Source organism: Mya arenaria, chromosome 17, assembly GCF_026914265.1.
Source record: "Mya arenaria isolate MELC-2E11 chromosome 17, ASM2691426v1".
Lineage (NCBI taxonomy): Eukaryota > Metazoa > Mollusca > Bivalvia > Myida > Myidae > Mya > Mya arenaria.
In genome coordinates this window covers 12,520,528-12,545,074 of record NC_069138.1, presented here as the reverse complement: position 1 = coordinate 12,545,074, position 24,547 = coordinate 12,520,528, and the positions used below count along the sequence as shown (strand labels likewise).

At 34.8% G+C, this 24,547-nt stretch overlaps 1 protein-coding gene across 1 annotated transcript; it reads right to left on the bottom strand.

Annotated features, from left to right (window-relative positions):
- Positions 1 to 624: 624 nt before the first annotated feature.
- On the bottom strand, positions 625 to 24,511 carry LOC128223878 (outer dynein arm-docking complex subunit 3-like). Its single transcript, XM_052933321.1, has 14 exons — positions 24,416 to 24,511; positions 23,622 to 23,734; positions 21,991 to 22,112; positions 18,178 to 18,255; positions 16,406 to 16,570; positions 14,096 to 14,200; positions 10,670 to 10,792; positions 9,799 to 9,921; positions 7,729 to 7,759; positions 6,049 to 6,161; positions 4,375 to 4,535; positions 3,330 to 3,492; positions 2,443 to 2,577; positions 625 to 1,269 (listed from the first exon to the last, which is right to left on the bottom strand). Exons 2-14 carry the CDS (start codon positions 23,710 to 23,712, stop codon positions 1,057 to 1,059), a joined length of 1,623 nt encoding a protein of 540 aa, XP_052789281.1. The 5' UTR covers positions 23,713 to 23,734; positions 24,416 to 24,511; the 3' UTR covers positions 625 to 1,056.
- Between the last annotated feature and the right edge of the window lie 36 nt (positions 24,512 to 24,547).

Here is a 24,547-nt window from a genome sequence, read left to right as displayed (position 1 = left end):
TATAACTGTTCTCAATTATGGCCCCATGGTCCATATTCACTAATGTCTTGAGACTGATTATAACTGTTCCCAATTATGGCCCCATGGTCCATATTCACTTGTCTTGAGACTGAGTCTAAAACTGTTCCCAATTATGGCCCCAAGGTCCATATTCACTTATGTCTTGAGACTGAGTTTGAAACTGTTTCCAATTATGACCGCATGGTCCATATTCACTTGTCTTGAGACTGGGTTCAAGACTGTTTCCAATTATGACCGCATGGTCCATATTCACTTATGTCTTGAGACTGAGTTTAAAACTAGTGAGAGCCGTAAATTGTCATAAAGTATTGTTTAACGTAGCTATTTTTTACAGAAAATGTGTAAAAAAATGTTAAACATGTACTTTGCAATACATATGGCAATTTGTACCATAATAGCTCTTTAAAATGATTGTACAAAAGTGAAGATTTTTGGTCTCAAACTCAGATTGACCCTCCACTGACTAAATGTGTGTCTAGCTTTCTCCAATTAGTTTTGCAAGAACTTTGACTAAATGATTCAAAATCATAATGAATGTGCCAGTCGTCCTCACAAGAAACAAAACAAAGCATATCTTTTTTTTTCAACTTTTATAAAAATGTAGTTGTTGCATGTGACTAAATATCAGTGACAACTAGAGGTACCAGATCAGTTTGGAGAATAATTACAATTTAAATCGTTTGTTCCTTAATGTTTTCTTACTGCTAGCATGTACTTGATTATAACATAATGCATAGATGACAAAAAAAGACTAAAATATATATTGAAAATCATCCTGTGTGTTTAAGATCAAATGTAGAAAGATTTTGACTTTCAATTGATTGCTTAGTGAATGTCAGAAATAAAGCCAAAAATTCAAATTGTAAAAACTCCAAATGAGTGTTGATTGATAATTCTAGTCGGGCAATTGGATTTAAAAATGGATCGTTATATCTGAGCGCTATGGATTGGAAAATTAGATGGTAAGTTACAATTAATCATAAGATGCCCCCATTATGTACTTCAGAGGTGAAATAATGTGTAAACAAACATTTATTAATTATTGCGCTTTCGCGCTTTCTTCTTTTTAGGCTTCAATTTAGAATTAAGAATATCTTGGCCCTGGCGTTTAATATCTTCTCTGGAGGTGAACCCATCGTTTTCTTGGTCGTGATCGAAGTGGAAATCATCCTCGTCGCTGTCATCAGCGGTGTCAATGCGGATTCTTATGTTGTCAGGTGGAATTTTGGCTTCCAGGTATTCGTGAAGCTGTAATTTATAGGAGACAAAGGGTTGATACTAATAACACATTAAATCTATAATTCAAAATTTTTCGATGACAAATCAGGCTGAAAATCCTATTTTAAACTAGTTCTATCACTGGATATTATTAATATTCCCGCTAGAACACCTTCTTGTAACAAGAAGAATCACGTGGAGAGATGTATGCTCATGCAATGCCCTTTGTCAGTAGGAAGGCATAAATTCAGTTAATGCTCCTGCTACATTGAAATAAGGTCTGGATAACATCTGGAAAATGAGGCTTTTCTTAATAGCTTTTTAAGAGCATTATGCACTGTTTTCAGTTGAGTTGACGAAACACAAAATAATGTTTCTTTTGTACAGTAGAAGTCAATACCTCAAAAACATAAAACTTAATGGAGGGAAGTTAAATAAGAGCAGTTCGAAGCTCAAATTAAGAACAATATCAGCTTCGCCTTACGATAAAGGATAACAGTTAAGCAACGGACAATAACTAAAACAAAATACTGCACCCAGTGTTATGGTTCATGTGCACTCCACTTCTACTAAATGACAGATATCTGTGTATGAAGTTTGAAGTTAATACCTCAAAGACTTTTAAAGATATGCTCAGTACCAAAAATAATGTTAGAAAATTAATAAAGGGCAATAACTCCTGCAGCCAGAGATACACTTATGCACTGCACTTTCTTAAATGATTCTGTAAATAAAGTGTTAAGTCAATATATCGAAGACTTTTTAAGTTATACTGCAGACAGGACAATGTGGATGTAAGTAAAAAATAAATATAACAAAATCAAAGGGCAATAACTCTAAAAAACCATACTCAAAGTTGTGTTTTTTTGCACAGCATTTCTCTTCAACACAGTCAATATCAGTATGCAGTTAAAAGACAATACCTCAAACACATATGGATAAATGGAGGAAAGTAGACTTATCCCAATGTCTTAGAATGGACGGACGCCCAAGGTAATTTGTAAATAGCACAAACGACTACCCCGGTACCTTGTGGGGGTGTAATTATACCAAACGGTGTGTAAAGATTTATATAAGAATCTGTACAGCTTATTTCCCGATCCACAACATTACACATGCAGACTTTTTTTATGCATTGTTTGTACCATGTTATGATATTGAATAAATACTATTTAAACTATTCATATGTCATCCCAAAAATACCTTTTCACTCTCAACTTTATGGATCTGAGACTGGTCATTCTTTTTCAGCCCCAGGTTTGTCAACACGAGGTCCAGTTTTCGTCCACACTGCTTCAAGTCTTCTATTGGGTCTCCAGCAGCAAAATTGTGGAAGGGCTACAAAGAACAAACCTATGGATAAGCCAGATATCCACCATAAAGGATACCAATTCTCATTTCTTTCATCACAAAGGGGCATAACCCAACAATTGTTTAACCAAAAGTTATGGAACTTGATATAAATGTTATGTTACATGCACTTCTATGAAAATCAAAACGTTTTTAGTGATTTAATTACTGTCTTTAAATCCATTGGAAAATATCTTTCCAAAACTATATACTCATTTTCTTGACGCAAATGGGTTACTTTTTACTCTATAATTCAATTTACAACCTCTGAATATTTAAATACGCAATTCAATTTTAATATTTTTATCAAAAACTAAAGTAACAAGTCCAGTAGTTGAAAGTTTAAACATAAGCCCCATTCAATGGCACAAGGAAAACGCAAATGACATAGAAAAGAAAAAAACAAAGATAAACAATCACAAACCAGCAACATGGAACAACACCATACGAATACTAATTTATAAAATAACTTCAAGCAAGGACACTGCTGAGCATAAGTCAACACTTGTCTTTTGCTGTTTTTCAGTCATGGACATAACCTGACATAAGAATGATTATAGCCAGAGTTGTGGGCCTTGCTTAATATATTCATATTGCCTCTGGAAATATGTGAAACAAGTTTCATATGAAAATCCTAAACCTTTTTAAGGTTAAAGTTTTTGCAACAATGACGATGACCATCGCAGTAAGGCTATGACTTTATTCTTTGAAAGACAGGTAAGCTAATATAAAGTTCATACCGGTTTGAGTCGGACTTCTTTCAATTTTTCTAAAAGAGTTGTGGTCCCTGACTGAAGATTAATATGCAGTTTGTTGTTCCTTTGGTAGTTTTCTACAGCTGTGTTGCGCCTGTTTTCTTCGTACTTTAAGTAGCCAGCCATATCTTCTACTGCTTTGCAACCCCTTAAAGCATGGATAGGAATATATATGTTTTCTAAAAAACATGCAGTCCTTTATTGGTTGGTCACATTTTGTGTATGTTCATACTGTAGGGAACACAGATTGGTAAGAGAGTGAAAAAACATACAGAAACGCTCCGCCACTCCTTGGAATTACCATTTATCTGATGTTACATGGTATCAAAATGATATTTTAAAGTAAAATACAAATTCTTTACAGCAAAAGCTTTCGGATGTGAGATTTGTAATTGAGATAAAAATGATATTTCACTGTTTCAGACGGTGAAATAACATTTTGATTTTTTTACTGTTTTGAAAATTTAGCCCGTTTTTATATCCAAATTAAACATCAGCACTTATCTGAAAAATACTAACTGTTACTTCCTTTTTAGGCACATAATAAAAAGAAAAACTGTTTGTTTTAGTGTAAGATCGCAATATATTTCATCTCATGAACAAAGGTAATTGCCACTTGTGAAATGATATTGCTGTCTCATCTTGTTTCCCACTTTAAAAATAGCACTTAACGGTTTCCCAGTTTAAAAATAGCACTTAACAGTTTCCCAGTTTAAAAATAGCACTTAACGGTTTCCCAATTTAAATCATATCAGTTTATGAGTACTCATATATAAACTGACGCTATTTTTAAACTTACTTGGATTCACCTGGAAGAGTCAACCACGTTAAATTTTGATTTTGAATTGGAAAAATGCTAAAAAACTGCGAAAGATGCATGTGTCGTAAGCAATGTGATACATCAGTAAGTAAGATTCAATGTGTTGTACGCAACAATGTCAATTTCATGTAAGTTTTTGACAATTTTCTTTTATCATGCAACAGAACTGTATCATCTGGTGTCTAGTCCCTTTAAGGTTTCTACACCAACCTCTGAACATGGCCCTCACTGGTGAACTTTAGTTCCTGGAATACAGCCTTCTGTTTTGTGAGCTCGTCTGCCAGCATGTTTCGTTTCACCGTTTTCTCTTTCTCCATCTGACTAAGCTGCCGATACGTGTTGTCTTGGTTTTCTAGGCGGTAGATTATATCCTAGACAAAATGTACAGCATAGTATAAACCAGCCATATTGAAATTAATCTTTTGGATAAACAAGCCTTTATACTATTGCATTTCATTACATTTTTTAACAAGCCCTGCTGTATAAAACCCATAATTTGAGGGCTTGTGGGCTTGTGCTAATTTCCACCCTTGAAAAACATTGAGGTTTTATATATATATTTCATAAAAAAAATATTTATTTTTATGCCCCTGAGAGAAGGCATAATACAGTAGTCAAAATGTTCCATACTTTTACCAATTTTGTTCAATTATTTATCAAAGTTTACAAAATGTAAAGCAGCTTGAGATGATGTATAATTCCTGAACTTGACTCAAAGGTCAAGGTTTAACATAGAGGTCAATTGTCTATCACTGACCTTTAAGGCAAAATTGGGGGCATTTGTCACCTTTTAGTAATAGTTGCATATAATTTGTACATAAACTCAAACGTCAAAGGTTCACATAAAGGTCAATTGTCTATCACTGACCTTTAAGGCAAAATTGGGGGCATTTGTCACCTTTCAATGAAAGTTGCATATAATTTGTGATCTAAACTCAAAGGTCAAGGTTACACAAAGAGGTCAAACATCTATCACTCATTTAAGGCTAAATTGGGGACATTTGCAACCTTTTAGTGACAACTCATAGTTGTTCACATGACATTTACATTATGTTTTCTCCATTGACCAGGGAGGAGAATCAACTGGGCTGCACCTTACCCAAACAAACAAAATGGCGGCTAAACATCTTGAGGTAATAATAGCAATAATTTGGTGATTTTTTTTAAATGGGGAATTTCTGGCCACATATTTTTTTAATTAAAAAAACATTCATAAAGGCTTATATTTTTTATATGTACCTAAATCATATAATTATGCCTTTTTTGTTTTTATTATTAAGTCAAATGAGATAAACATGAAAATGCAATCAAATTAACAAAAAAAGCAACAACATTTTTTTGCATCAACCTACATGTATATTGTGCCCATTTAATTTAAATGGAATTAAATATGTGTTTTTTCATCAGCAATTCATTTGTACGGTACTAAGTTTCAGGTCAATATCTAGAACAGATTTTAATTCCTGACTCAGTTTAAACCTTATAAATACGGGAACCAGGTTTAAAAAAAAACTAGGCACCAGGGGCCGTATTCATTAAGCCTTTTAGTAGCAATTTTCAACTTTAGCAAGTGAAAAATTGCATTTTTCTTATGTGAATTTTTAGAAAACGAACAATGTTTGTACACAAAAAATATGAAAATAAGCAAGAAAATGGTCTAATCAATATTAATATGCATATGAATAAATCTGATGAAAAGTAGCGGGTATTTAAAATAATTGTTGTCAAAAATTACGAAATTCTCACGAGGTTGAAAATATTCACTACAATGCTTTAAATAATGACTATAGCCCCAGATGAATGTGCAAAAATAGCTTTGTAAAGGTTTGTCAATTTAAACATTTTTTCTTTTTTGGATTTTTTTACAAATATCATAAATATTACCTCCATATCAGACACATGTGTGGCTATCATAATTCTCTCAAATGCATCTTCTAACGTCAGAACCTTCTCTTGTCGTTCAGCTTTCAGGACCAGAAGTTTTGCCTGTCTTGAGTCTGCAACAAAACATTTAAATTACTGGCCCCATGTCACGCAATACTGAAGGCAAATCTCAAACTCAGTCTCAACTCATTTTACGACATAAAAAGCTTAGATGATACAAATTCTGGTATATTTTTACTATTTTTAAAAACGTATAAACATTCTCATAAAATGTGTGGATAAATACCCTTCTTCAATATTTCAAAGAAAACTTATTTTAATGTAAAACATATGCTTGAGTAATTGTTAAAAAAATTGAGTTGTACTCAATATCATTTGAGCCGCATAGCGCGATTTTGGGCCTTCGGACATAATTATTACAAATGAAATAATCATTAATAAAAAATGCCAAAAATAATGATTTTTTCTATGTCAATCAATTTCTTCCTGACTTCTTTCTTTTTAAGGTTTGTCATTGGTGCATCATTTTCTCAATAATTTATGACCATTGGTTTACTCATGTTTCCATAGCAACCATGGATTTTGTCCCGACATATTTTGACTGGATTGATAGTCTGTGTTTAAAACGGCCAAATGTATTAAAAATACAAAAATGATTCATTATTTTTATCTTAATTTATGTTCCTTAAAGATTCTGTGAAAAGAAAATAATTTAAATTATAAGCTAGTTGTAATATTGATACAATAATTTTGCACGTCATTTGAATAATGCACTTTCATTACGACGTCATTTGAATGACGTCAAATTTAGTATTCAAAATGCGCAATACATGATCTCACTTGTAAACACGTAACTTACGCAATTTAAGTGATATCAACATGAAAATTTCAGAATATCTTTCTGAAAGTGCATGGCATTCAAATACCTTAAAACATTGTAATAGCAAAAATATGTCCGAAGGCCCCAAATCGCGCGACGCGGCTCATTTTATGCTGTAGAATATTTTATCCTTGGAATCTTGACCAAAGATTATAAAATCAATATATTCTATGAATGAAAGTGCTTTTAAAAGGTGTAAAAACATATACGTTTTTTAATATCCTTTGATGCAATTGAGTTAAATGAGTTGAGTCTGAGATTGAGATTTGTCTTTTGGTGATATTGGGCTTAAGTATTTTTGTGATATTGGGCTTAAGTATTTTTGTGATATTGGGCTTAAGTATTTTTGTGATATTGGGCTTAAGTATTTTTGTGATATTGGGCTTAAGTATTTTTGTGATATTGGGGCCTGGTATTATCCTTTAAAGCCTCTGGACATCATCAATGCATCTCCCAGCATTCCGCCTGGTTAGAACATATAACAAATATCTTCAATTTGTAAAAAGCATTTTATGGAAAGAAAATCAGCGTAGTTTAAATTGCCAATGTGTATCCTTTTTCTATGTTGACAAAAAAGCACATATCAACAAAAAAATGTACTTAACTGAATTTTTTGTTTTTCCAGATACATTGCCCAATATCAGATTTTCAGTAAAAAATCTTAGTAAGGTTTTAGCAATGATGTATACACCCATGTGTATCAGTTGGCAAATGAAAACAACAATAGCAACAAGAACAAGAACATTAATACCAAATTATAACACCAAGAAAAGCCTCTTCCAAAACCTCATAGGCCTTACCACTGGAGTCACTGATGAGAGCAATTTTTTGCTGAAAAATGAGTATAAGGGCAAATTACACGAATTTGGATGGTCTACTCATTGTAACATGCCTTAAAGATGAACTCTTACTCCCATAAAAGATTTACCATAATTAATAATATTGTTTTTAATATACCAAAAATGATGAATAAATGTGGAAAACAATGGTTCTTATGAAGGATACCGAGTTTAATTTGAAAGAAACATTAGCATACAACTCAGTATTTCTACCTTATGAGACGATAGTAGATCACAGTAAATCTTTTAGCATTCACCAATCATTTAATATTTTTGTGCTTTCTGCAATTAAATACAGGGTTACAATCATTTTAGTTATTAATAATTTCCACCAATGCATTATTTAGTAAGTAATTAAAGGTTTCATCAGTGAAAAGTGATGTTTGTTATATATGTGTGATTTTGAAAAGCTTCACTTTAATGCCTTTAATTAATACATGATAGCAAATCAAATCATGGTTTTACCATCTCAGACCATTGATACCTTTCCATAAGGCCTAAAAAAAATTGTTTAGTTAGAGTTACATCCTTTTCAAAAATAGGTAGGGTAGGTAGGCTTTTTTTTTAATTTTTTTTTTTTTTATTAGGCTTTATTTAAGAATGTCATTTTCATCATCGGAGAATGGTGTTAAAGTTATCTCCTGTATAAGTATTAAAGGTTTTAAACTCCATATTTAAAAAAAAAAAAAAAAAAATTATTTTTAAGTTTTTCATTATTTTTTTCAAACTGACAATAAAATCGGTAGGGTCGGCGCCTATTCCGTAGGTAGGGTCGGGTAACCCGAACCAAATGTATTTTTTTTTTAGGCCTAATTATAAGGTTTGATTAAGATGAACGGTTTGTGATTTTAAAAACAGGCTAAACATGCTGGATCTACTTTTTTTTGTTTACATTTTCACCGCACTCACAAAGTTTGTTCACCTACACTGGATTTAGTCACTTGATCGAATACACAGTGGTTACGTTCAACTAATTTAATTTTTCTTATAAGTAACGTGACATATTTTCTTACGTTGTTTAATGTTAAGTACACATGTGGAACTTTCTCCCCATATATGGTGTTGGGGGTTGTGAAGCACTAAAAATCAGTGTTATTTCACATGTAAATTGGTCAGTTGTCCGTAGAATATACAGGGAATGGTCAGTTGTTTACAGAATATATAGGGAATTTATTTAGCAGTCTGTGACCTATAACCCTGGATAAATAGTTGTCTAACCAATATTTACACCTCAATTTCCATTCCTTAAATGAACTGCCTTTCGGCAATTGCGTTTATCAATCGATGAACGCAAAATCTTCGGATATGTTCGGATCACATTACAAATTATACACGAAAACTATTGATCTTGTTTGTATTGTGTCAGCAGGTCCCGTAAAATATAAATCAACATTTAAGAAAGTGTTAATTTATGATATGTTAAATGTATTGTTGCTATAAGTGTTTCAATTTTACGTTAAAAGTTATTTCAAGTGATTGATCTTTTCCCGCATTATTGTAACGTCATTTGAAAAAATGTTTCCGGTTACAGTCTATATACAGAATGGGTAAGAAAGGATTACTGAAATGTTTTCTTAAATGTAATGAAGTATTTTTTAACAATTCTTAAATGAAATAATGAACTACTGGTGTAAATATAAGTAATGAATTGCGGGGTTGATGTCATTATCGGGGATATGAACGCAATTGGGCTCCACACACACTGACCAGCCCAACTGCGTTCATACCCCAATAATAACATCAACACCGCAATTGATTCCTTAAGTAAGTATCAGGTCCTGCAGTGTTTTTCTCACTCTTCAGGGAATGGTGGCAGCGCCCTTTGATAGGGGAACAATTATCTAGCATCGTTTTGGCAAAAATGGGAAAAATACTGACATGATTCATATAATGTTAAACTTGTTTATCAATATTTTTATTTTCTGAGTTTGATACTGTGAGATTTAAGTCCAATATTGTGAAAAATATACTTTTTAAATTGTGGGAAATGTCTGCCTTTTTTAATCGAAAAAAACACCTGTGAATGCTTACCCGTTTATCCGATCTATCGTGGACCTCTTTTCGTTTATCGACCTCCTTTTTCATCTCATTCAGCTGCTGGTCTCTGGCTCTCTTAGCCTGGTACATTTCACGCTCCATTGTGTGTAAATCTCTCTGAAAGCACCAACAAGTATAAATGAATGGTTTGTACAGTAAAGGTGTTAGAGTAATTTCAGATCCGCAGTAAATTGTGTAATTCTGTAAGCACCAACAAGTATAAATGAATGATTCGTACAGTAAACGTGTCAGATCCACAGTAAATTGTGTAATTCTGTAAGCACCAACAAGTATGAATGAATGGTTCGTACAGTAAACGTGTCAGATCCACAGTAAATTGTGTAATTCTGTAAGCACCAACAAGTATGAATGAATGGTTCCTACGGGCGAGAGGAATTTTAGATCCGCAGTAAATTGTTTAAATCTGAAAAGCACTTACAATTATAAATAAATGGTTCGTACAGTAAATGTGTTAGAGGATTTGAAAAAATTTGAAATCAATCCAACAAAAATTGAAGAAGCTATGTCCAATTCTCAAAATCAACCTTAATCCATCAAAAGTCATGTTTCTACCCAAAGAAACAAGTGAGACTCAGCATCTTTAGGGTACAATGTGGAGTATTAGATGAACAAGTTCCCCAAGTTTCAAAGTGATAGCTTTAACAGTTTCCATGTAAGTGACCTACTTGTAAACGCAAAACTTAACCAAAGCCTCCTCCGACGATGACAATCAAGTGACGACAATAGCTTGTCATTTTTTTTCAAAAATCAGACGAGCTTAAAATAGAAGGATTTAGAAGAGCAGAATCAGAACAATGTACATGATCAAAAATATATAAGAGAAAGGATGAAATTATTTTCAAACCCTGGCGTCTTCGCCGGCTTTTATGGCTTTTTCAGTCATTCTCTGCAATTCTTCTTGTTCTTCAGTTGATTTCTTAACTTGATTCTCGAGATTGTCCAGAATGGCAGGGTAGTTGCGCACCTCCTGAAAAAGTGGTCAATACTTGTTAGCACTCCAGCCAGGATTTGGAAAGGGCAGAGTGCAGGGTTAGAAAGTGCACATTTTGTGCCCATTGAATGAGCCTTAATGGGGCACTTGCAAGGGCCAATGTTCAGTTCTTATTGTTCATGTGTTGTTTCTACTTTAAATTGGTCAATAATCATCAATGTTTCAGCTAGGATTTAGAAAGGGAAGGGTGCAGGGTCAGAAAGGGCATTTTTGATGCAAAAACTATTTAATGAGCCTTAGTGGGGCACTTGCAAGGGCCAGTGTTCACTTCTTTAACTACTTTAAATAGTCAATAATCATCAGTGCTCAAGCCAGGATTTGAAAAGGGCTGGGGGCTTGATCAGAAAGTGCACATTTTGTGCCCCTTGTAGGAGCCTTAATGGGACACTTGCAAAGGTCAATGTTCAATTCTTATTGTGTATGAGTTGTAACTACTTTAAATTCATCAATAATCCTCTGTGCTCCAGCCAGGATTTGAAAAGGGCCGGGTGGTAGGTCAGAAAGGGCTCTTTTGATGTGCATTGAATGAGCCTTAATTGGGCACTTGCAAGGTCAATGTTCAATTCTTATTGTGTATGTTTTGTAACTGCTTTAAAATAGTCAATAATCATCAGTGCTCCAGCCAGGATTTAAAGAGGGCACTTTTGATGTGCATTGAAAGAGCCTTAATGGGGCACTTGCAAAGGTCAATGTTCAATTCTTATTGTGTATGTGTTGTTACAAATTTAAATACTAATAGTGTGTTTTGAATACCTTGGCTGTTATCCTTACTTTAGTGTCAAAATAATGCATATTTATTAGTTATTTAATACTTATTTATGAAAATTTGAATGTCAAACAAAAGGGCATAGCAGGGAGTAGTAAAAAGGGCAGCAGGTTACTGGAAAAGGGCAGCAGGTTACTGGAAAAGGGCAGTAGTGTGCCCAACCCTGCTATTTTTAAGGTCTAGCTGAAGCACTGAGTCAATAGTCCAGATCCTTTTTAAATAACTTTCAACAACTCTTCTAAACACAATTTCTTCTGTCCATAATGGCTTCATATCTGCTTTTGTAAGCTGTCCATAATGGCTTTATATCTGCTTTTGTAAGCTGTCCATAATGGCTTCATATCTGCTTTTGTAAGCTGTCCATAATGGTTTCATAAAGATCTACATGTTATGTTGCAAGCAGCGCCAAATTAGCACAAACCTTTATTAAGCTGTCCATAATGGCTTCATATCTACATGTTATGTTGCAAGCAGGGCCAACTTAACCTTAATATGCACAAACCTTTTGTAAGCTGTCCATAATGGCTTCATATCTACATGTTATGTTGCAAGCAGGGCCAACTTAACCTTAATATGCACAAACCTTTTGTAAGCTGTCCATAATGGCTTCATATCTACATGTTATGTTACAAGCAGCGCCAAATTAGCACAAACCTTTATTAAGCTGTCCATAATGGCTTCATATCTACATGTTATGTTACAAGCAGCGCCAAATTAGCACAAACCTTTATTAAGCTGTCCATAATGGCTTCATATCTACATGTTATGTTGCAAGCAGCGCCAAATTAGCACAAACCTTTATTAAGCTGTCCATAATGGCTTCATATCTACATGTTATGTTGCAAGCAGCACCAACTTGGCACAAACCTTTTGTAAGCTGTCCATAATGGCTTCATATAGATCTACATGTTATGTTACAAGCAGCACCAAATTAGCACAAACCTTTATTAAGCTGTCCATTATGGCTTCATATCTACATGTTATGTTGCAAGCAGCACCAACTTGGCACAAACCTTTTGTAAGCTGTCCATTATGGCTTCATATCTACATGTTATGTCGCAAGCAGCACCAACTTGGCACAAACCTTTTGCAAGCTGTCCATTATGGCTTCACATCTACATGTTATGTCGCAAGCAGCACCACCTTGGCACAAACCTTTTGTAAGCTGTCCATTATGGCTTCATATCTACATGTTATGTTACAAGCAGCGCCAACTTAACCTTAATATGCACAAACCTTTTGTAAGCTGTCCATAATGGCTTCATATCTAAATGTTATGTTACAAGCAGCGTCAACTAAACCTTAATATGCACAAACCTTTTGTAAGCTGTCCATAATGGCTTCATATCTACATGTTATGTTACAAGCAGCACCAAATTAGCACAAACCTTTATTAAGCTGTCCATTATGGCTTCATATCTACATGTTATGTTGCAAGCAGCACCAACTTGGCACAAACCTTTTGTAAGCTGTCCATAATGGCTTCATATCTACATGTTATGTTGCAAGCAGCACCAACTTGGCACAAACCTTTTGTAAGCTGTCCATAATGGCTTCATATCTACATGTTATGTTACAAGCAGCACCAAATTAGCACAAACCTTTATTAAGCTGTCCATTATGGCTTCATATCTACATGTTATGTTGCAAGCAGCACCAACTTGGCACAAACCTTTTGTAAGCTGTCCATTATGGCTTCATATCTACATGTTATGTTGCAAGCAGCACCAACTTGGCACAAACCTTTTGTAAGCTGTCCATTATGGCTTCATATCTACATGTTATGTTACAAGCAGGGCCAACTTAACCTTAATATGCACAAACCTTTTGTAAGCTGTCCATAATGGCTTCATATCTACATGTTATGTTACAAGCAGCGCCAACTTAACCTTAATATGCACAAACCTTTTGTAAGCTGTCCATAATGGCTTCATATCTACATGTTATGTTGCAAGCAGCACCAACTTGGCACAAACCTTTATTAAGCTGTCCATTTTGGCTTCATATCTACATGTTATGTTGCAAGCAGCACCAACTTGGCACAAACCTTTTGTAAGCTGTCCATTATGGCTTCATATCTACATGTTATGTTGCAAGCAGCAACAACTTGGCACAAACCTTTTGTAAGCTGTCCATTATGGCTTCATATCTACATGTTATGTCACAAGCAGCACCAACTTGGCACAAACCTTTTGTAAGCTGTCCATAATGGCTTCATATCTACATGTTATGTTACAAGCAGCGCCAACTTAACATTAATATGCATATACCTTTTGTAAGCTGTCCATAATGGCTTCATATCTACATGTTATGTTGCAAGCTGCGCCAACTTAACATTAATATGCACAAACCTTTTGTAAGCTGTCCATAATGGCTTCATATCTGCATGTAATGTTGCAAGCATCGCCAACTTGAACTTAATTTGCACAAACCTTTTGTAAGCTGTCCATAATGGCTTCATATCTGCATGTTATGTTGCAAGCAGCGCCAACTTGAACTTAATATGCACAAACCTTTTGTAAGCTGTCCATAATGGCTTCATATCTACATGTTATGTTACAAGCTGCGCCAACTTTGATGAGAGCCTTGTCCATCTCATTCTGGATACGCCTGATTTCCTATTTAAATGTAAAAAAAATAATTATAAAGCAAAAAATGTAAGTGAGTACAGCGCATTGTTTTGTACGATTACTTAAAATATGTTTATGCTGAAGAATTAGTTTTCTTTGGAAGATTGAAAGTCTTTTATGAACACATTCTTCAAAAAAATCCATTATTAAATAGATTAAAAATAATCAATTATAGTATGTTTCCTCTGGTAAATAAAATTAGACTGAGATTTGACTTAAGTATTTTCTGTTATTTGGGATCTAGCCACAACATCACAAAAAATACTTAAGTCAAATCTCAATCTAAAATCCTTTTACCACATAACGTCAAAAATTATACAAGAGGCACATCAGTGCCTGTGCTCCACTGGCCAAAAGGTTCAAGCAAAGACCACCTAACGAACATTTTCGTCAAGTTTCATAGAAATACAATCATCAATTTTTGAGGAGAAGTTATTTAAAAATTTTTTTTACTTTAATAGCTCTGGCTGCCATGTCGTGCAGTGGACCGAAATGATCTGGGCAATTTGAGTAAAGGAGCACCAAACAAACATTTCTGTCAAGTTTTATCAAAAAAAGGTCATCGGTTTCGACGACAAGTCGTATAAAGTTTTTTTTATTTTTTAGCTCTGGCAGCCATGGTGTGCAGTGGACTGGAACCATTTAACAAATTTTGGTTAATGACCACCCAAGGAACATTTCTGTCAAGTTTCATCAAAATCTGATCATCGGTTTCTGAGAAGATGTTCTTTAAAGGTTTTTCTATTTTTTTGCCCTGGCAGCCATGTTGTGCAGCGGACCGGAACCATTTGAGCAATTTTGGTTAAGGACCACCCAAGGAACAATTCTGTCAAGTTTCATCAAAATCTGCCTATCCGTTTCAGAGGAGATGTCGTTTAAAGATTTTGCTATTTTTAGCTGTGGCGGCCATATTGTGCAATGGACCAGAACCATTTGAGCAATTTTAATAAAGGACCACCCAAGGAACATTACTGTCAAGTTTCATCAAAATCTGCCGAACCGTTTCAGAGGAGATGTTGTTTAAAGATTTTGCTATTTTTAGCTCTGGCGGCCATATTGTGCAATGGACCGGAACCATTTGAGCAATTTTGGTAAAGGACCACCAAAGGAACATTCCTGTGAAGTTTTGTCAAAATCCGCTTATCGGTTTCAGAGGAGATGTCGTTTAAAGTAAAAGTTTACGCACGCATGCACGCACGCACGCACGAACTCACGACGGACAATCTGTGACGACATAAGCTCCATGGCCTTCGGCCAGTGGAGCTAAAAAAATTAAAAATTTTGGCACATTTTAATAGCATATTCTGTCAAAGAATGTGCGGATTAAAAACTTTGGTAACTAGAAATGTGTCCATAGGACACGGATGCCCCCACTTCGATTTTTTGTCACAGAAAATAAGCCATAATGATTATTCAGGATAATCTGCACATATAGGATAAGTTGAGTTGAGTTGGGTTTTACGGCATCGCAAGACTGTATAGGTTATATGGCGCCATTCAGGCAGGAAAAAACTTGTTGGATCCACATTGGACACATACTTTTCAAGAATTAGATTGGAAACATATATTTTTGAAGTATTTTTGGCAAAAAAGGGCCGTAACTCCTAAATGACTAAAGCGATTTCCATGACTATCGAACTTGATCAAGATATTATGGTCACAAACATGTGTTTAAAGTTTGGTGAGGATTGGACAAACAGTTTTCAAGAATTAGATTGGAAACATATATTTTTGAAGTATTTTTGGCAAAAAAGGGCCGTAACTCCTAAATGACTAAAGCGATTTCCATGACTATCGAACTTGATCAAGATATTATGGTCACAAACATGTGTTTAAAGTTTGGTGAGGATTGGACAAACGGTTTTCAAGAATTAGATCGGAAACAATCTTCGGGACGTACGTACGTACAGACAGACAGACGTACGTACGGACAAGGGCAACCCTATATGCCGCCACTTTGTGGGGGCATAAAAATGTCAAAGAAAACAAAAAGTGCACAACTGTACATCTCATTGTATGTTAAACAATTACTCAAGTCTATTTTTTGCACCATAATTTGAAATTGTTTTTAAAAAGCAGAAAAACATGTTTAATTTTTTCATGATTTTTTATCTTCAGTGGTAAAATGAGTTTTGAGATTTGACTTAAGTATTTTTGTGATATTTGATCCTTAAAAACAATAATCTCCAATACCTTTTCTGTGCTATCATTTGAGTCTGTCGTGTTCATGAAGGACATGTGATCCAACTCGCTCTGTAGTTCTGCGAGGGTAGCCTGTTTCTTTGCCTTCTGGTGCAATACGGAGTTCAGCTTGTTGTTAGCATCACAAACCTTCTCGTCCATAACGATGATGGCTTTCTGAAAAGTTGAGGGCAAAGGCTGATGTGTACAAACAATGCAGAGGCAATAAGAGGCATAGGGTCTTGGCTACAAAGGCTTTGAGATGCATTGGGTCTTGGATGCAAAGGCTTGGAGGTGCATAGGGACTTGGTGCAAAGGCATTGATGTGCATAGGGTCTTGGTGGAGCAAAGGCTTTGAGATGCATTGGGTCTTGGATGCAAAGACTTGGAGGTGCATAGGGACTTGGTGCAAAGGCTTTGATGTGCATAGGGTCTTGGTGCAAAGGCTTTGAGGTGCATAGGGACTTGGAGCAAAGACTTTTGGTGCATAGGGTCTTGGTGCAAAGGCTTTGAGGTGCATAGGGACTTGGTGCAAAGACTCTGGGGTACATAGGGTCTTTGGTGCAAAGGCTTTGAGGTGCAAAGGGACTTGGTGCAAAGACTTTGGGGTACAAAGGTTCTTTGGTGCAACAGCTTTGGGGTGCATAGGCTCTTTGGTGCAAAGGTTTTAAGGTGCATTGGTTCTTTTGCATACAGGCTTTTGGGGCATATGTTCTTTGAGATGCATAGATTCTCTTATCCAAAGGCTTTAAGATTCATAGGTTTGTTTATGTAAAGGTTTTTGAGGTGCATAGGGTCTTTGATACAAAGGCTTTGAGGTGCATAGGGTCTTTGGTGCAATGGCTTTGGGTGCATAGGTTCTTTGTTTTTACGGCTTTAAGATGCATAGGGTCTTTGGTGCAATAGCTTTGGGTGCGTAGGTTCTTTGGTGCAAAGGCTTTACAATGCATAGGGTCTTTGATGCAAAAGCTTTGACGTGCATAGGTTCTTTGATGCAAAGGCTTTAAGAGGCATAGGGCCTTTGGTGCAAAGGCTTTGAGGGACATAGGTTCTTTGATGCAAAGGCTAGAAGATGCATAGATTCTTTTATGCAAAGGCTTCAAGATTCATAGGTTTGTTTATGTAAAGGCTTTTGAGGTGCAAAAGGTCTTTGATGCAAAGTCCTTTGAGATGCATAGGGTCTTTGGTGCAAAGTATGTGGGTGCATTGGTGCTTTGATTCAAAGGCTTTAGGATGCAAAGGCTTTTGGGTGCAAAGTTTCTTGGACGCAAAGGCTTTGGGGTAAATTGGGTCTTTGATGCAGAGGCAGAAAGTCTTAGGACAACAGCTTTGAGATGCATAGGGTATTTGATGCAAAGGCTTTGGATGCCTAAGGTATTTAATGAAAAGGCTTTGGGGTGCATAGGGTCTTTGATGCAAAGGTTTTGGGGTGCATAGGGTCTTTGATGCAAAGGTTTTGGGGTGCCTAGGTTCTTTGGTGCAAAGGCTTTAAGATGCATAGGGTTTTTGGTACAATGACTTTAAGACACATGGGGTTTTTGGTACAATGACTTTAAGACACATGGGGTTTTTGGTACAATGACTTTAAGACACATGGGGTTTTTGGTACAATGACTTTAAGACACATGGGGTTTTTGGTACAATGACTTTAAGACACATGGTGTATCGGGTAGAATGACTTTAAGACACATGGGGTCTCGGGTAGAATGACTTTAAGACACATAGGGTCTCGGGTGCAATGGCTTTAATAGGTTATGGTAATTTAATAAAAAAGACATACAAACCTCTGGAGTAAACCTTTGCATTGACAGCAGTTCTTCTTTTCGATGATGGAATGCTGAGTGAATCACAGTTTCATCTCCCTGATACAAATGCATAAAGTTTGTGATCATTTTGTATGAACCAGTCAACTGTTTGTGACTTCTGTTACCTAAAACATTTTAACAAAACAAACAAAGTTATGAAAATGGGAAAATGTCAATATAAGAATTGATTCTAATTTTTGTTTGTTCATGCAGTATGAAGTCTCAACTGTGACATTGCAAATTTTCATAGACATTATTGACAGTAGCGAGCTTCAAGGATTTGCAAAATTCTGCCCGAGGGTTTAGCTAGCACTTCTTGGAACCTAGGCCAAAATCAAAAAGTCAAGGTACCAGGTTATTTGGCATTGATAGTGATCAAATCATGAATGACTGCTGAAAAAATATCCTTAGGCCAAACAAACAACAATATTTGATTCAGGTTACCCAACCCTACCTTCAAAAAAGGCGACGTCCTTTAAGATGGTAAAAAAGAGAGTGTGTGTTTTATTATGTAGTTTAAAAAGTTTTATACAAAAAATCACTTTACCACCATTTTCCAATGATAACAATAACGTTTTTATATAAGCCTACCTTTCCTACCCGTTTTAGAAAAGGATGTAACCCTAACCAAACTTTTTTTTACTCTAATGTAATTGAAAATATACTCTTTTTTTCCATTTTCAGCACTGACAGTAAGTGTTAAATATTTCTTGATTTTTTAAACTATTTCAGTCTTATTTCTCATCTCTGTAACAAGTTTCACACCAAAACTAAATGATCCATTTTAAATGATGTTGCCATTTCTGACCAAATACCAATTGTGTTTATTTTTCCCTTATTTCAAGGGAAAAACAAGAGGCCCAAAAGGGCCTATGCTTTACTGGCATGGCTTTTGTGGTCCTATCAATCCAAAGCATGTATGTATGGGTAAAAGGCAACAGACATATAGTTTATGTTTTGTGTTTGGGTTACCTGAAAACGTAGCACGTTCAACATCTGAGCCCAGAAAGTATTGTAAGCAGATTAGTTGCATGAACTATTTAAATATGTGCCAAGTAAAAGTCATCTGACAAAAAAAAAATGCTTTCAAAACTGTACTCATACAGTAAAAAAATTCTGTAGTTTTAAAAGTTAAAAAAAGTTGGTCAAAAGTTCAAAGTCAAGGGCATCCTAGGACAACATTGATCAATTTGAACAAACATTCACAATCAATTGTGCTGAGATGGATGTGCACAATACACAAAAAGATTTTCAAACCTTTCCAGATTTATGTTTACCAAACCTGTGAACCCTGGGTGTGGCCAGTAATGACACCAGGTGCATAACTTAAACATTCACAACCAATTTTGTTAAGATGAATGCATGTAAACTACAGAACTTAAAGCTAAAAAATGGCCTTTGGGCTTTCAACAAGAACAAGGCAGAGTACTTCACAAAATCAACTGCAGAAGCAAAAAGCAAATTGTCTCTCAAAATCCTAGACTTGCAAATTGTCTCCCTTAACTCTAAACTTGAATTTACATGTACATGTAAACTTGGCTAAAAATAGAATTCGCTCATGCAGACCTGGCTAAAAATAGAAAGCATTTTTTAAAAACTTTCATGGCCCATAATCTAGGCATTCATGGGCGGATCTGGCTGGTTTTCGAAAGCAACCGAGCTCTAATGGATATCTAGATACTGTACAAGTTTCATTGCGATACAATCAAAACTAAAGACTGTATCGTGTTCACAACCAATTGTTTACAGACGCACGAACGCACGTCCGCACGGACGCACGGATGAACATACTACGTACACATTACCATCACATAAGCTCTTCTGGCCTTTGGCCAGTAGAGCTAAAAATGAGATAAAATAGCTGTCATGAAAAGCCTAGCTTCTGGACTTACTATGTGCCCGGTATTGTAGGCACTGAGTTAAAGTGTGCGAACAAATCATTGAGAACATTTTTTTCATTTACAAAATTTTATAAATTCAATAATCAGCACTTTTGGATGATATTCATGGTTAAATACAATAATTACACAGATAAATTTTGCCCTAAATGATGACTTTGTTGATGATTCTCATTCCCAATATTGCCAATTACTACATGACTTTGAAAAATCCTAATTTATGTAGACACTTTGAGGAAATTTCTTCCCAAATTGGTAAAATTTACGAGGCATATTTTCCCAATTTGTCTGTGATGTTTTTTTATATGAAAATAGACAAAAAAGCACTGCATCATTTCAAAATCAAAGTAACATGAATGAAAATAAAATATTTCAGAATAATCCATAACGGCAGCAAACTACAAAAGTTAAAAAATTCAATGGGTTTATTGTTCAGAACTTTGTTGACAACAAAAAAACATCATTGTTCAATTTTAAACATGTTATCTTAATCACTTTAAATCTTTAAGGAAAAGGCCTTAAAAAATGATTTGGTTAGGGTTACATCCTTTTCAAAAATAGGTAGGTAGGTATGCTTTTTTTATTCATTTTTTATTTTTTATTAAGCTTTATATAAAGACATTATTTTCATCATGGGAGAATGGTGTTAAAGTAATCTTCTGTATAAAACATTTTTTTTTTCAAACTGAATATAAAAATGTTAAGATCGGCACCTATTTCGTAGGTAGGGTCAGGTAACCCGAACCAAATTTATTTCTTTTAGGCCTTATTTGTTATCTGCTGTATTTTTTTTAGATTTGACACAACTGTTTCAGCTTAATGTTTTTATTTATACACATCATCAAAAATCTGAACAATATTGCCCTTTTGACTCCATTGAATGTAAATTGAAAGTGCTTTTTACAATAAATTCATGAACATACTTAAAAATTTAAAAATTATAAATAATTGTTCATAATAAATAATCTATGGTATTAATATGGTCTGAATCCCACCTCTATAATCTTTGGAATCAAAATCAAAAAGTTAACAATGTAAGGCCTTGGTTAGGGTTACATCCTTTTCAAAAATAGGTAGGGTAGGTAGGCTTTTTTTTATTTTTTATTTTTTATTTTTATTAGGCTTTATGTAAGAATGTTATTTTCATCATTGGAGAATGGTGTTAAGGTTATCTCCTGTATACACATTTAAGGTTTTAAACTACACATTGAAAAGCAATTAAATTTTTTTTTTTTAGTTTTTTTTTAGTTTTTCATTTTTTTTTCAAACTGACTATAAAAACGGTAAGGTCGGCGCCTATTCCGTAGATAGGGTCGGGTAACCCGAACCAAATGTATTTTTTTTTTTAGGCCTAATTAACAAAATCGTTGTAAACAATTTAAGATAATGTATTTGATATTGTGTTCAGCTGTTTAAAATAAAAAAAATAAGAGTTGAAAAAATTCTTTCAAATATTGTTGAAATTGTAACAACAGATGTATCAATTTGACTTTCAGAGCAGTAGATATTTGAAAGCTAACAATGATGACATTAACAATGTTGCTAACTTTAACAAAATTCTGAAGAAGGTGATCTTAAAAAATCAAATTCTTAAATTTTTAGAATGAAATATATGTTGTCACTTGTATATTTTCATGAAATAAATACAGTGGAACCCCGTTGGCTGAGTGACAAACTCGCTTGGCTCGAAACCCTTACAAGTTGGCTCGAACTAGATGTAAAGGACCCATTTCTTTATACTGTCAATAAACGATCCCGCTTGGCTCGAAATTTTCCGAGGCTTGAGGTATTTTTCGCTGGTCCCTGGGAGTTTGAATCAACGGGGTTCGACTGTATATTTAAACCAAAATTTTGAACAAACAGCCCTCTGAGTAAGTAAAGCTTTAACACTTACACATATGCATCTGGCCAGCTCAATTCTTTTCTGCTTATTTTCCTTCCTCATGCGTGAAATCAGCTCTTCATTAGTCATTTTTTTGACCTCCGAACTCTCGTAAAAGGCATTGGCATCTCGCTCTAAAATCAAAGATTCGTCATTAAAATTTGACCCAGCATGTGTCAAATTGCTGCATATATATTTATGAAACAACATGTTTTTTACAATAAAATGAACATCTTTCATTATAATAAATTATATAAAAAATACTAAGTAGAATCACTGACCTATATGTCCGCGCTAAAATTTAAGAATTCACTTTGAGAATATGGGCCATCACTTTGAAGTAATGTCTTATTTAGAATAACTAGCCTATAGATATAATTGTGCTCGAACAACGACGCAAGTCATTCTAATAACCAATTTTCCCTTTGTGAAAACCTGGTAAAAAAAGCCTGCCTAAAGAAATGAATGAAAAAAAAACGTAAAAAAAGGCAATCAAGGACCATAATTTGTATTTAGGGTTTAAATGGAATTATATTACCTAATTGTAAGATGGTCTTTAATATTTTAAACGTTCAGCTGCCCCAAAACTTTAACCAAAGTTCCTAAATCAATCAGGGGCCATAATTTGTATTAGGATAATATGGAGTTATGTAACCTCATTGTTTGATGGTCCTGAACAACTGTGTGTAATATTAAGTGAAATGAATGAAGGGTAATGGATTAATTAGTGAAAATGCCAACTATGCCCTGAAACTTTAACCAGACGCCAACACAGATGCCGGTGAGTAAAAAAGCCTCCTTATTCTATATTCAATAAATCATGTATACTTCTGTACACATGATATACCAAAAAGAATCAAACCTTTACAATTAAGTTTCCCTCTTGTTTTTTTCCAACATTTCTGCAAGGGTCCAACCCTAAGGAATAAGTATGTCGAATATAATATAATATACAGCCTACACTTTACGTAAAAATCTGTACTGGGTGAGTACCTAAATCGGAACACTTTCGGCACTATTTTTGAAATAATTTTAGTTAGACTTGCACCACAACTACAAAATTTTCCATCAGCATACTAGGATTCAAGACCAATTGGTTGCTATAAATGGTATTATTCAAGATACCACCAATCTGCATGAAAAGTACTTTACTAACCGCACAGTCAAGGACTGTCATTTTTGTCTTTTGAGTACCTAAATATGGAAGTTTTAATTCGTTATTTATTTTTATGTATTCTTTTAACATTATTGCTACATGTTTTGTTTTAGTAAATTAATAATTTATGTTATTTCCAGCTTGCTTTTTTGTTATTTTTGTCGGTAAAATTTGACAATTTAATTAAAAAAACCTGTACCAGTATGCTGTGATTGTGGCAAGCAGAAAGTCATTCCCCCGGGTACCATGTATTGACATTTGAACATGAAAAACTTAAAATGATAGCAGTATTTGAAATACTTACCGAAGAATCATGTTCTTTAAAACTTGTATTTAAGGCAAGCGTCTTTATTGATTAAAATCGTTAATAAACTGATCGCGAACAGAAAAACGCTTTTAGAATGGGTGTTCCATATTTAGGTACTGTTCCGATTTAGGTACTCACCCAGTACACATTATTTATACATTTTAAGGAACTTAGTCAAACCTTTAAGATGAAGTTTCCCTTTTGTTTCTTCCACCATTTCCGCAAGGGTCCAGCCGTTTGGTGTAATTTCAGCTTTATTTGTACCTGGCATGTTTCATCAAATGCAACAACCACTGAAAATCAGTAAAGAGAACGTTAGAATCAGGAAAATTTAGACTTGCAGAACTCAAAGTGTCCAACAGCCCTAGGGAAATGGTTAGGGCTCTTTCAAAGTCATCGTTGGATACCCCCGATACACACTACGCTATGCTTTGTTGTGTACCCTGGGCAATTTGGCTAGGAAAATCTTGTAATCGTGAATAATTAATGTCAGAGGCAGTTTCATTGGTTCCGCAAAGTACTAGATGCTTTACAGTTGGAAAATATTCTGGCGATTGCCGGAGTCGAAACGGGTCCACCTTCTCAGTACAATGGAGGCTACTGACACTGTATAGGTATTGAACAATATTTGAGTGACACATGCTAATTCATTGGAAGAGAGAACGTACTGTGGCTGCTGATGATGTTTCAGAGGTTGCAGTTTCATGGTTGTCTGGTTAGCACACTGGCTTCTCACCTAGGCGACCCAGGTTCGATTCACGGCCTGGGGACATGTGAGTTTGGTCAGTGGTTACCAAACTCGAAAAGTGGATTTTCACCAGGTTCTCGGTTCCCTCTACTTCACAAGACCCCACTTTTTCAGGCTGTGCAACAATTATGTATAAAATAATACATTCATTTTCATTCACATAACTTAATAAGACAAGGGTGTAAATATTATGGCACTATTTAAAAGTAAACGAAGAATAATTTACCTGAACTTCAAATTAAAACAATCAAAACACAACCCTCCCCCTTAAAAAAATAAACAAAACAACAAAATTGCTTGTCAATCTGCACGCGCCATGACGTCAAACAAGCGTTTTCGGATACAGAGTGCTGTTGAC